The following is a 13,868-nucleotide window of genomic DNA, read 5'->3' as shown; positions in this document are numbered from 1 at the left end:
AACGTCGCCAGCAGGGAAAACCTTATGATCGAAAGCCCTGACCAGGTTGCATTCCGCTACTGCAGCGCAAGATGAGGGTAAAATTGCTCGGTGGGTAGACACCCTTCGCCTTCATCTTGCGCTCAAGATCACCACTTTTCCTATTCGCCTCTAGCTGCCACGATGGAAAGGGTAGGCGCGCCTGCCCTTGGCCTTGAAGCACATGATAGAGTGCAAGGGTCAACCCAAAAAAACGTGCCTTGACATTGCATACCGTGGGCATGTGCTGTCGTAGTGTATTATCTTGTTCGACTGGAGAGAGCGAGTGAAAGCGCTAATGTCAGCTTTCTTTCTAGTGTACGCACAAAGTAGCTTGAAGCTCCCAGACAAACAAACAACCTTACTGCTAGTCGTCGACGAAAAGGGCATCGGCATCTGCATCTGCTTAGCACTATCGAATTTCGTAAATGCAACTATAACCCTTCATCCAACGACATCTGCCGCGGCAAAGCAACAACAGCCTTGCAGTCTGTGACTATTGTACGACCCCGTATACACTATATCGTCTTTCTTGTAGATCAAATCAGATAAGCCTAGTGAAACATCAGACAGATGTGTCCCGGGAGCTGGCAATGGCGATCATTGGATTCGCAAGCCAGCATCTTGCGACAGCCATGGTTGTTTCCCACCCCATATGCAGGCAGGAGATATATGGAGTTGAAAAAGGTACTAGGTATTGCTGCTGCTGCTGCGCGCCCGTGTGTCTACCCGACAAAAAAGTGACGCAACTTGGTCATATTCATGAGGGCTTTATTTTATTTTTATTCTTGTTTTAATGAACCGTACTTATCCAGCAGGGTTGAGCTCTTGGATCGCGAAAAGATCTCACGACGGAAATGATGAAGGCCTCCACAAATGATTACCCTTCTAGAAGACCCAAAAGCGGTTCTCCTTTTCGACCTTTTGGGCCGACGCCGCTGTCAGGCAAATTAAGCAGGACGTGGTGCGCATCCGCATCGGGATACCCTGCCAGGCCTGTCCCCAGGTCTTCTGGGGGGGAGCAGAAGCCGAGCAACCAGGGCTTGTCTCAGATGTGACTGGCATTCCCCAAGAGGTAGCAGCGCCAGGTGCCATCCCGGGTGCCGACGATCACTTCTGTTCCGGAACTCAAATGGGATATTGGCGCTCTTAGCGCATCGCCCCCCTCCCCCCTAGACGCCACGGGTAATCCAGTGCAACCATGACTATCAACCAAAAGCGGGAGGCTTTTCTGACAAGTCAGGGTCAGCATAGCTCTTGTTGATCTAAGGCTCAGCTCGAGCCTTACGCTCGGATACACGCCGACCCAGTCAATGAATCAATCAATCGCAGTTGTTTCTGACGAATCCGACTACTCGTCGTAGCTCCCACCCGCACTCCCCAGACACTGCGGGAGAGATTACAACGAGGAAGAGCCGTGAGACCCAAAGTTCACAACAAGCAAGCAAGGCAAGTAAGTAAGCCCAAGGAGAATGCCGCGCACTAGTCAACGTCCGCGCGCACCGGCAGTCAACACGAACGTGCATGAGTGGCAACAGAGAGGGGAAAGGAAGGGGAGAAAAAAAAAATTGAGGCCCAGCATTGGCTCTGCACATTGACTGGGATTGTGCAGGAAGAAGACCCCGGTCAGAAAAAAGAAGTGCCACGGCCTGCAGCTGCAGTTTACTGTGCGCCGAGAGGAGAGAGAGAGGAGAGAGGCACGCACTGATTGAGGTAAGAAGGCAAAAAGGCGGACAGGCCTGTGACGCTTCGTATCTCCATACCACAGCACAGCCAAGCATCACGTCCATCCGCCCTAGGAGAGACCTGGCCTAGTGCCAAATCAAGGTCGCCGACCTACAACCACGATGGTGGGAACGAACCTCTTAGGGACCAGGGTGCGATATGTGCTTTTGTATGCAGCAATCTTGAGGCTGCATATAACATAATTTTATCACGAAAACTCTTACCCGGCGAGCCTTCACCTGACTGACAGACTTGACTATCTACCCTGTCTGCACGTTGAGCTCTACCTGAAGATATGTACGAAGTATGTACGTGGGCATTATCGGTAGGTATGGATGGACAGCGGCATGTATCCCATTTTGCCATCCCAAAGAGAACCAACCATACCGCCTTTTTGCAGTTAGTTGCGAGGTCAAGAACACTTGCCGCCAGCCAATAATGCACATACACACACACAAATATACGCACAGTATGTGTCAATGACCTCCACACTTTTTCGTTCACAATATTTGATGGTTTGCGCGTCCCAGACCTTGGCAATAGTTGGCCTAGTCGGGCGCCGTTCAACGGCTCTCGAGATATCCGCCCACGCCACGACGAATTGGATTCGTGGATTTCAGAATAGACATTGGCGCTGACAGCGCGGCTTGCAGAGCTAGCAGCAAGCAAGCAAGAGCTGGACTGGAGCACCTCTGCGGTGCCCCTGAATCGCGGCCAAGGCTAGTGCTGATTCGACAAGTCTCTGCTCCCCTCTGTCTTCTAGTACGTACATGCTCATATCGCAACTACGTTTTAACTGGACGGGCCTTCTTTCGACGACCCGGTATTCACCAGGCTGCGACTCCAGCTTGACTTCTTGGCGTCGTAATACTATAATCCACACCCGCTGTGCCGGAGGATCGTGCATACATCACAAACTGCTGGCTGCCGCTGCTGTTGCTGACGGCTGCGGGTCTTCGTCCTGCAAGCTCAGATGATTGCGTGCTGACAGTAGGAAAAATAGGAAATTACAGTCAGAAGTACTGTCGGTACCGTAAGTACCTACTATAGTATTTGTCATGAAGGAGGAAGAAGAAGAGAAAGAAAACAAATCAGGAAAAAAAAAAAATTCACACTGCTTTTGGGCGACGTAGTATTGACAGCCGCAGATTTCTCAACCAGTCCCAACATTGCGTATGTCTATGGGTATTCGTCTCTCCCGGCATGTACTAGTAGCTGCTGTAATTGAGTTGTTTTCTCCTGAGATAATTCGCCGTGATGCCTCCGAGAGTTTCCAGCAAGTCGGTCTCTGCCAGGGAGGAAGAAGCACTGATCAAGTTACCCCGGATTTTCATATCAAGTTTCCAATATTGAACTGGTTGGTGGCGTTCATCAAAGTTACGTACCGAACCCAGCACGACGGAGCGTCCCATATTCTTTCTTCTCCTTCGTTTCTTTTTCGGTGACTAACGCAAAACTCTCTCAATCCTGAGATTTCCCCCCTCCGTTTTAGGCACTGATTGGCAGAGAATCATCAGATAACCATCAGATACTCAAGCGGAATTGTGCCATAATCGTGAGTGATTTGCGCTGCAACGACTGATTTCCTTGACCTCCCACGTGTCATGAGCATTTCTCGACCAGGCTCCCTTCACTTGATGCCAACAGCCCGTGCTCCCGCTGTCCGCACGCTACTTGTCCCAAGCCATCTCTTTCTTCGCTCTCTCGTCAGCGTCTTTCCCCTGTGAATCAAATGGGGGGGATCCCTTGTCATGTTGCTTACACAGTAAACATTTAATCACACAAGAGCTGTCAGTGAGCAAGGTCGGGCCTGCTCAGGAGTAATCGGACACTTGAATCACTACCTATGTACTGACTGGTATGGGGGTCTGTTGCAGCTCATTGCTAGGAATCGAGAGAAGGCAGTTCCGCGGCACCAGCTTAGTAGTGCACTACAGTATCTCAGGCCATAATAGTTCAGATGGTCAAGGCTGTGGCATTGGCCCGTGAAGGAGGCGAACAGTCTTTAGGCTGGTCGGAGGAATTTCCGCAAGCCATTAGTCGGCCATTTGACCATGGCTTGAATGGCAGGCTTGGAATTGAGTAAGTTTTTTCTTCTCTCGCGGACCACTAAGAGAGACACCAAACGAAGCGCCATCCCTACGGGCGGGAGACATCCATGGTCGTTCCTAGGCAACAGGACCCTCACTCCAAGCGTTTCCCAGGAAAAGTAGGCGTAGTTTAGTGCAAAAGGGAACAAAGCAGAGCAAACCAGGGACCAACCACGAGCCAGTCGAAAAAGACCATCCATGACTCGACACTTTGCACAGATGCTCGACCTAAAAGGGAAATAGAAGGAAATAATAGTCAACGCACCAAGAATGATAGCCTCCCGTTCAAACCAAGAAAACCCGTCGACCGCCATGCCGACACTAGAGACGTTGGAACTAACAAAGTAAGACGGACCGGACGCTTAGGCCTCAAAAGTACCCTCGTAGTAATGTCTTCTAGTCATTCTTCCAGTGAAATAGTCATATTGGTAGCGCAATTCTCACTATCTGTTGAATCCATTTTCCCCTTCTTTGCCACTGCGCTATACTACTACACCCCAGTCTTGAAGTTCCTTGGAAGCCAAGGGTTGGTGGGGTCCAAGGGGAATGATGGATAGCAGTAGTAAGTTAGAGTCCGTTTCTGTATGCTAGAGACTACTAGTTTACTATCACCAAGAGAAAAGCTCTCAAGTTTCAGGAATGTCGTGCTCAGGTTCGTCTTCAGGGGAACCCGGGCGACAGAGACACATGGACACATTCTCTCTTGGGTACAACCTGTGACTTGGCGCGGAAACGTCGGAGAGCCGGACTTGGGGGCCCACATCCCCCAAGGTTCAATCCCCAGGGGCGTTGAGGCTGCAAAAGACAACTACGTACAGGCCTAATCTATAATCCAATTGGGCGCCCAAGTTGTCAAACATGGCCCTGTATACATGTTCAACAAGGTAGACACGCGATAGATGGGGCGTCATCTTGCCTTGCGCTGCTCACTGGCATTTTCCCGGATGTGTCGGGGTAAGACATGTTGGAATCGTAAAAGAACTGTGGTAGTTTTTTTTTTTTTTTACAAAGGTACCCGGTGGGACGGCGATGGGGGGGGAATCTTGTCAGTCAGCATCGTTTACTGAATGGCCCGGTTTACCAAGGTCAAGAGCATTCCAACTGCCGAGGGAAGGGATTGGGGGCGCAGAGGGGAGGATTCTAAGCTACGGGGCGTCGTCGGTAATCACAAGACAAAAGTGAAATGGTAAAACCCCCAGAAAAAAGATGATATGAGGGCAAGTAGCACGAGAGAGAGACAAGTCTCTTGATAAGGGGTTGGCAAATATGACGAACTGGGAATCGAATGGCCTCGCACGGTGTGCTAGAAGGCCCCCCATTTTAGAGACTTCTTTTCTTTTTCTTGTCCTTTCCCACTCTCACGGATCCGTTTTCTCAACACCCAAAGTGATAAGTGAAAGAGATAGGGGACCTGTAATCTTGCCTTCTCGGCGACGCCTTGAGGAAGAGAGTGGCAGTGTCGAAATCCTACTAGCTTGGCATTACTCTCTCCCATAGGATATTTCAAACATCCTCTTTGTCAAGACAAGATGCTCGATCTGCGCGACTACGCCCATGCGTAACTGAGGTACTAATTGCGGTACTATAGTCTTGCCCGCTTATGATTTCCAATCAAAAACAGTCTACAGAAATCTCAAAGGTCTATACAACATGACAATCGTCTAGAACAAGTACGTGACGGAAGCTTGTTTTGGTGATCGTCAGGACGTTAAAGGGGATCTGCGTAATGTTGGTATCGAAGGGGAAAAGGTACCCCCCGACGATCATCTCCCGACAGCATGGCTCAGCTAGGAGGGTCTGGCGGGAGAGAATCATGCAGATCAGCGTTTCTTTCTTCTTTATGAAAAAAAATATCCAGTAGCGAGTATACACAGCATAAGAAAAAAAGCAAGCACCGACATGACCATCATCATTTGCCCACTCTGCTGCGCGTTTGAAATAACCCTATTTCAAAAACTCAACTTGCCTGCGCGCCTTGTGAAACGTGCGCCAGTCTTTCATTTGGAGATCTTTCCAACGGCTTTTTTTCTCTTGTCTTTTGCTCTCTGGGCCTATGACGCACAGGGCGGATCCCAAGGAAATACTTTCACCGTGCTCTCGTTTCACGGTGCCTAGGTGTCAAGTTGTCATCAGGAAACGACATGTGAACCTCGCTCTGCTTACTACCAAGTTGTGAGTTGGTGCCCGGATCAATGAGTGAGCAGCAGCGCGTGGGAATTCTCTTGCCAAGGAGGACGGGGATGGGCGCTCTGAATGCAGCTGTCCAGGGCAATTTGAGACCGTCGTTTGAGGATACAGTTAAGCATAATTTGGGTTCTTGGGTTGCAAGATTTCTCTTGAGTAAGACTTACTAAATAGAAACTTGCACAGGCAGATAGATAGATGTACATGGTGGGATAGCATTTTGAATTCTCATCAATTGTCTAGAGTCAGTAGAGCATTCTCTTGGTATACTAAGTACCTCGGCATATTCAAAATGCAGAGTAAGCCGCGGTGAGAGCTGCCGGGCGAACGGATCGTGACTCTCAGTCGTTTACTCGGCCTCACTCATGCAAAGTTACGGGCTTATAGCGAGATTCGCGCGATTCTCGGGCCCTGAAACAACTTCAGCCGTCCGTAACGCCATATCTGTCGTGGTGTTTGGCGCAGCGAACCGTACTAAGAAGAGATGCTCAAACCATGGTGCACCAGGTATCACTGAATGACACTTTTTATCAACATAGACGATAGTGTTGAGTATAATGATAAACTAATGTTGATCACTCTCATAGTTGGCCATTGTCTTGCGGGTTTCTCAGTTCACAGTCTCCCGAATTTGCAACGTCTGACTTGTCGTAGTACGGCTGCAGCAATTATCGCTTGACAAGACTATTCCCAAGAAGTGATCATGTTGCTCAAAATTTGATTCAATCAACACTCAGAACCTCGGGCAGAAACTTGACATGAAGAAATATATAGACAACTATATCACGTCGCTCGCTATGAGGCAAGTCGAAAGGTTTGACGGCTGTCTTGTGTTGGGTATTATTTCTGGCTATATGGCTAAGAGCATTTTTATCCCCTCTGTTGCGTGTTCACATCAGACACAAGTAGTTATTGATTGACAGAAGGAGAGTAAAGCAGATTATCAAATAAGCGAACTATATGTTCCGATGCTGTTACTTCTACAATGCTCACGTTAGGTCTCGTAAGCGAATAACATGTTCTCCGATCATGAGTCTGCCATCTGAATGTTCTCGGTCATGTTTCTGCCAATATATCTGTTTTGTTTCTGGTAGCCAGACGGGAACCAAAGTCATGAGATGAACGAGGGGCCCGGTTCAGCTTGTTTTCTCCCCTTGTCATTTTATAACCGAGCGTGACCTGGAAGAGTCAGATAAATGTACACCTCAAAGAGAACTTGATATCCAAGGTCGCAGTGACTGTTGCCTTACATCTCCCGAGTAACCAACGGGAAAGGAGTATCCCCAACTCAACGAGTACATCAGCGTGTAAATTTGGGTTGGTTGAGTATTGCAATGCCTACTGTGTCGAGTGATTTGTTCAAGTCCCCGACGTCTTTCAACACAGTGACTTCTTAACCAGCGACTTGCTTGCAAACTCGTAACACGACGGTATGTCACTGTCCACGCCTGAGTCGCCATGCCATAATGAATTAATGTCTTTTCCATTTTGTTGGCCCATTTAGCTATACTACACCAAGCCCATAACAACCAACACAGGCACAATACGACCCAAACTCCTGCTGAACTATCCTCTTGAGCCTGCCGGATTTGCAATAGCTGTGGCAGACTGGTGCCCAAGTTGTAATAATCAAATGACGCATAATACGGCTGAACTTCAATCATCTTTTCTCTACATACATTTGTGTCCAATAATTACAGCACAATCGCTAATTCAGGCCGGTCGATGCCATCGTCCGTCAAATTGGGATAGTATGGCACCATAGCATCAGCCGCCTGCACGTATGCGTCATTGTACAATCTCCAATATGGAGTCCGCACCCTTCGAGCAGGGTGGAACAGGCCTGCCCAAACATAGTTCATGACCAAGCCGGGACCAACAGCCATACGGATGGCCTCGATGGCCTCAATGATACGATCGATAACGTGTGGCGATGTTTCAAAGAGGTTGGGGTAAAGTAAGTTGAGGAGATGGACCATCGCATCCTCACAGCCTAGGCCGACAACTCCTAGTGCAATGTGCTTGACGACAGATGCCGCCGTCTGTCTGTGCACCTGGTCGCGATCAATCAACGCATCTTCCAATAGTGGCGTGACAGCGTAGACATAGTCCTTTGCCATCTCACCGATATACTCAAAGAGGAAGGATAAGGACTTGAGAACACCATTTTGGACGTTCAGCTCGGGCACCCGATATTCGTTCATGAGGGCTGGCAGCACAGTGAACGGCGCACAAGTCTCCGCGACGATACCAATGGCAACGGCCGTACAGACACGCGATTGACGCTCTTGGACACGCAAGTTGTTGAGGAGCGTTGCCAGGACATCCTGAGGTCCAATGGCCTTGGCGATGAAACCAAATGTGTTGTTGGCAGCTCTTCGAATACCCTTCTTGTGAGCCTTCAACATGTCGAGCAGCTCGAAGCAGATACGCATCCACTCGCGAGCATTGACACTTTCTGGTCCACGATCTGCGATACGTCCGACGAGGTCGATGGTGTTTTCCTGCACCTTTTCGTGTCGATTTCGTAGAATAGGAGTCAAACGTGGGAGTAGGTCCTTGATCGGCGGTTGCATCTGGCTGATACCAACGACTGTGACGATCGAACGCAAGGCACCCAGAATGGATCCTAGCACTTCTGGGTATTCCTCACCCAGGTATTCGTAGAGAACCACACCAAGCTTGCCCATGAGCGCGTCCTCGCCACACTGCTTCATGACCATAGCAATACGGGAGATGAGGTCGGCTGCTTGCTGTCGGACCGTGGCTGACTTGTTGTTGAGGCGCCACAGGATGGTGCTGACAATCTGGGGGAGATATGGCTTGCAACGAGTACCCAGAGCATTGACGACAGTGCCGAAACCGTTCAGCATGATGACGTCTTCAACACCTTGCTCCTGGAAAGCATGGAGGATACCATCGATCAGGCGCTCCTCCAATCTTTCTCCAATATCCGCTGCACCTAGACTGGCCACCACTTTCTCGACTGTTTCAACAGTCATCTTTCGATATGCCTCAGACTCATCCTTAAGGTTGCCAACAATGCGCTCGACAATCTCACTAACTCCTACCTTTTGAGCAATGTCGACCGTCGTCTCCACCACCTGCCTATAGTTTCTCTTATCCAGAGCCATACGGCGTACCCAGAAACTCTTGAAAAACTCATCTAGCACATGTTCCTTGAGGTACCCTGCTGTCACACCCTCGGTGCCAGCGCACTGAGATACCACCTTCAAAACAACCTTTTTCATTTCCTCGTCCGGCGAGGAGAATTCTCTGAGAAGAATCTCCATGATTTGGCTAGTGTAATAATTGGCATAATCCTCGTCCATAAGAGGGATGATGTAACCGACGGCCTTCAAGAAACCAGCAAGACCTTTGCCTCGTTGCTTTCTAGCACCAGTCCATAGGGGGTTGAGAATGTCGTCGAAGCTCTCAATACCGTACGGGTTTGATGCCTCTGCTAGAGCTGCAATCGCCAAACTGGTCACCGTTCGGACTTTGGTCTGCTCGTCGTTGAGGTTAGGGCCGATACAGTCTACTAGTCCCTTGAGGTGAGGCAGAACGGCGCAACCCATCAGGATGGGAATTTGTTGGACAATCTTCACACCAGTGTGTCGAGCCTGCCATGATTTCTTGCTGCGGCATACGGCGCGAAGGAATGGCAGGAGTGCTGGAATGCCTAGAGCCGATGCGACAACGGCAAAAGCACGAGCCGTGGTGTTTCGCACATACTCATCAACGTGGTCAATATCTGGTCTCATGGTACTGATCATGGTCGCTAAACCAGCCGCTTTACTGAGATTGGAGATAATCTCTCGACCTTCGACTCGGGCATAGTAGTCTTGGTCGATAAGAAGAGGCTCAATAACGACCAGGATCTTGTGTACATAAGGCCGCACCATATCGTCTAGTTTGTAGAGAATACGGTCAATAACCTTGACGAGCAAATGGCGTTCCTGGTCTTCAAGGGTCTTCTCCATGAGCAGGGGTAGAATTTGATTGAACAGAGGTCCAGCACCAAAGTTACGTGCATTGTCGGTTAGCTGCCTGAGAGCAGTCTTACGCATTGGTGGAGTTCCGTTCTTGACCTTGAGAAGCAGTCTCATGATCTTTCGCTCCTTGAGCTCTTCCACGCTGAGAGCATCTTCGTCTGAGCCATCGGTGAGCTTGCCAAAATATGCCATATCCTCAGGCTTGAAGAACTGAAGATCACCAACACCTGGGATTTCCTTTGGCATTGGAGCACCACCCAATCTGACACTATCTGGATCCTGCATCATGAAGCCACTGGTGGGCACGGGGGTGGCAACAACTCTGTGGGTGGGTGCTCGAACGGGAGCATATCCAGGGGGTGGCGTGAGGATTTGGTAGCCATCGTCAGGTCCTGGCAGTAACTCGTCCAACTCCTCATCGCTGATGGGGGCGTTTGGCCCAGAGATGTCGGTTCCAAATGAAGGCACAGGCCCTCCAATGGCAGAGGTGTGCATGGGCGTAGCGAGACCACTAGGACCCATCGGCGTGGCAGTTGGTGCTTGATCCCAACGTGATCGCTTCTTGCCAGCATCAGCTGCTCCAGGAGCAGCCAGAGAGGGAGCCTGGTCCCATCGGGATCGTTTTTTCCCCGCATCGCCCGTCTCTGGCTCATCGACAGCCGTGGACGAGACATCCCATCTCTTCTTTCGCTTGCGGCCAGCAGTCACAGCCTCGGTCGATCCAGCTTCAGCGTTCTCCTTGTCTCCATTCTGGAGGGTAGCTTCGTGTTCGCCGTTGGCATCTTCGCCCTCCTGTCGCTTTGCTGCGATAGCCCGTTGTACCCTTTCTTCCTCCCGCTCGAGCTCTCGTCGCTCCATGATATCTTTGTAGGTCTCGCCATCGTCAGCTGCGCCAGCTTGGCGATTAGCAGCAAAGGCGTCAGCGCGGGTTGGGGTGAGAACACGGTCGAAGCGGCGCTTCTGATAGTCGGTCTCGCGGTCGGCAATTCGAGTGCTTCGCTCTCCGCGGCCTGCAAATGGATCATCTTCCTCGACTCCGTGCCCGCGCGCGAATTCGTCAATCTGGGACTGGGTGGCTGTATATTGGCCAACTAGTCTTCGCGAGTTGTCGGCATCGGCATCTGCCATCTCCTCGTCGCCGTTGTCTCCATCGGCAGGAATCGAGGTAAGATAGCCCGCAAACCTGTCATCTCCATCGCGTGAATAGAGATCGGTGTCGAAGGAGTCCGTCAACTTGGCCTTGGTGGACGTGTCGGATCGCTGGTTGCTGGGGTCGAAGGTACGCGACCCCTTCTTGGCAGCTGCGGCAGCATTGCGCTCTTGCTGGAGCTTTCTGATCGTCTCAAAGTCAGCGTCCGACATGATGGAAAATTAGCCACCGTCTGTCATGACCTTTTTCACTGCCCGTTTGATGAAACTTTGTCTTTGCGCGTGATGCGGAATGAGCTTTGCAATGAATGAGGTTGTCCCAATGCTTGCTTCAAGAAATTGTACCTCTGCCTAGCTAGCCCATATTACGTTAGCAGATTTTTTGGCGTGGCGGGTAATCGATGGTCGCTTAGTCACATTGAAAAAAAGGTGGGACGCGACTGCAGAAGCTACAAAGTTGCAGAGCTTTTCAAGGCGTGAATATAGCACCAAAATGAAAGGGGAGAACAAGAAAGAGAAAAAGAAGAATATTTCCAAGTCACTAGCAAATTGGACAAGACAAAAAAATAAAAACGAGAACAAAAAAAGAGAGTTGTCAACTTGTTCTATTGAATAGAACGCATTGGGAATTGAGCCCAATGCGGGGGTCGAACCCGCAACCTTGAGATTAAGAGTCTCACGCTCTACCGATTGAGCTAACCGGGCCGACGACGAGGTCGGTGATGGCACAAGTCAGTCAAACGACTGACTTGCTAATTGTTGAAAACTTTTCACGTTATTACGTATAGTAAAGGCCTCCAAAGTTTGCTTGACTAACAAGTAGCAGCTTAAAACTATTGAGGTGGCCGACGACATCTTTTCTCCAGTAGTGATACTTGACTCGGCACGTATAAATGATCTGTACCGAAGAACAGCAGATAGCAGAAAGCGCGTCACAAGCAAAGAACAAGAAACCTATCTTGGCAGCATCGATTTGGTAACTTGCAAGCCGCCCAGGAGACAGACAACGCAATATCATTAGGAGGCACCATGATACTTCGTTGCTTGGGTGATTTATTTGATTCGCTGTGTGGATTCTTGCTTCCTTGGACCATACTACTCGGTGTGGGCTGCTCCAGCACTGGATCATGCCGCTTGAACCTTGAAGGTTCGTCCGCTTGCCGTCTTTCTCTCCTTCTCCTCGTTCTCTGGTCTGGCCCGTCGCAAAACTGTGCTCATTAGTCAAGACCAGCGCCCGCGTGACAATATGATACATACCTTGGAGGAAGTCTGCAGTTCTCCGTCGCATACGAGAGTGGATATACGCCTGCCATTCATTAGACTGCTATTTCTCCCCACAAGCGATCTTGTGGGTCCTTCCTTACCTTGGATGCTTTGATGTGGTAGTGGAAGTAGTCGCGGAACGTCTGGATGTGGGAGATGACATCGGGCATTCGTTGCGGTGTCAAGTGTCGAGGGAATAGGACTAGAACAGTTAGCAAAGCTACATGCCCAGCTTAGAAAACATCATTACCAAAGGTGACATAGCCAACTTCGCCCTCAGTGCTGGACTTAACGCCAGGCACTCCTTGCAATTCCAGAGGCGGGTCGTTTCTGAACAGCACTTGAGGTGCGTTTTGAATGGCTCTTCTTCGTGCATCGACAAACTCCTGGATAAAGACCTTGCCAAAGATACGATCCGTCTCCTCTCGGAAAATAGTACTAAAAATCACAGTCACACGATCGTGGCTAGCCTTGACATAGATGGCTTCTTCCTCGCGGTAGTGAATTGCCATGACGTCGCCACCCTCTCGCACACCTTGAGGAGCTTCTTCCGAGGTGTATTTGGATGCCTCTTCCTTGAGTTTGTAGTATTCCTCGTAGGCGGCCTCGAAAGGGGCGGCCATGGCGTTGCGCTTCAAGAGCGAAATCTTCTTAACTAGTTCATCGCGCTCCTCTGAACAGGGTCAGTAGAACGTCTTTATCGGTGAAAATTGCGGGACATGCCTTTCTCGGCCGGCAGATTCTCCAGGTCGACCAAGATCGAGAAGTCGTAGCCAGGCTCCGGAGGGACAACATATTGGCCGTATTCGCGATTCAGCACTTGTTCTGCGCCGTAGGTGACCAATTCCTTAAAGCATCTGATATTGATGGAGACCAGAATCTTGGTCTTTGCTTCGGGAGTAGAGATATGGAATGTGACGCCGTCAAAGTCGGAGACCGTCTGGTCGATGGAGACAGGGGGAGCTCTGGATCGAGGCATTAGCAAGCGGCGTGTGGTCGCAGAAGCAGGTGTCGTCTCACCCCGAGAATCTCTCGGTCAGCACCGACTGCAGAAGAACGTTCTGGTAGTCGAGCAGAAGCATCTTGCCTATTGTGCCCCGGCTATTGTGCTGATATTGGTGTTTCAATGTCGATGTTGCAATTAGAGGTGCCTGGGATGGTGGGGCTGGTGATGCTCGACGCTGCTCCTGATGCTCACTGGCAACCCGCTTACGTCGCTGGTCCAGTCGCAATACGTACGGAATTGGGGGGTCCCGCAGCTCTCATCGGCCGCCCGAACATTCACCGGCCAATTCAAAGGGGGAATGGGAAAGCGCGGGGCAGCTCAGCTCTTGCGACTAATGTAGTCCCTCCTGGCCCGTGCCTGGAAAAAAGTCCGATAAGCATCTCTTATCGGCTCTCTTACAGAAAAAAAAGTTTGGGATGCTTTTTGCAGGTTGACTTA

At 50.2% G+C, this 13,868-nt stretch overlaps 3 protein-coding genes across 3 annotated transcripts; all 3 read right to left on the bottom strand.

Annotated features, from left to right (window-relative positions):
* Positions 1-7,711: 7,711 nt before the first annotated feature.
* On the bottom strand, positions 7,712-11,374 carry PFICI_02016 (U2 snRNP component prp10; the record flags this gene model as incomplete). Its single annotated transcript, XM_007830597.1, has 1 exon — positions 7,712-11,374. One exon carries the CDS (start codon positions 11,372-11,374, stop codon positions 7,712-7,714), a length of 3,663 nt encoding a protein of 1,220 aa, XP_007828788.1.
* A 912-nt stretch (positions 11,375-12,286) lies between these two features.
* On the bottom strand, positions 12,287-13,047 carry PFICI_02015 (uncharacterized protein; the record flags this gene model as incomplete). Its single annotated transcript, XM_007830596.1, has 4 exons — positions 12,287-12,369; positions 12,419-12,467; positions 12,526-12,626; positions 12,675-13,047. The coding sequence occupies 4 exons, from the start codon at positions 13,045-13,047 to the stop codon at positions 12,287-12,289; spliced, it is 606 nt and encodes a 201-aa protein (XP_007828787.1).
* A 74-nt stretch (positions 13,048-13,121) lies between these two features.
* On the bottom strand, positions 13,122-13,506 carry PFICI_02014 (uncharacterized protein; the record flags this gene model as incomplete). The annotated part of the gene is made up of 2 exons (XM_007830595.1): positions 13,122-13,389; positions 13,445-13,506. 2 exons carry the CDS (start codon positions 13,504-13,506, stop codon positions 13,122-13,124), a joined length of 330 nt encoding a protein of 109 aa, XP_007828786.1.
* Between the last annotated feature and the right edge of the window lie 362 nt (positions 13,507-13,868).

The sequence above is a fragment of the Pestalotiopsis fici genome (assembly GCF_000516985.1).
Source record: "Pestalotiopsis fici W106-1 unplaced genomic scaffold PFICI_Scf_1, whole genome shotgun sequence".
NCBI classification, from domain to species: domain Eukaryota; kingdom Fungi; phylum Ascomycota; class Sordariomycetes; order Amphisphaeriales; family Sporocadaceae; genus Pestalotiopsis; species Pestalotiopsis fici.
This window is presented reverse-complemented; position numbering and strand designations above follow the sequence as displayed.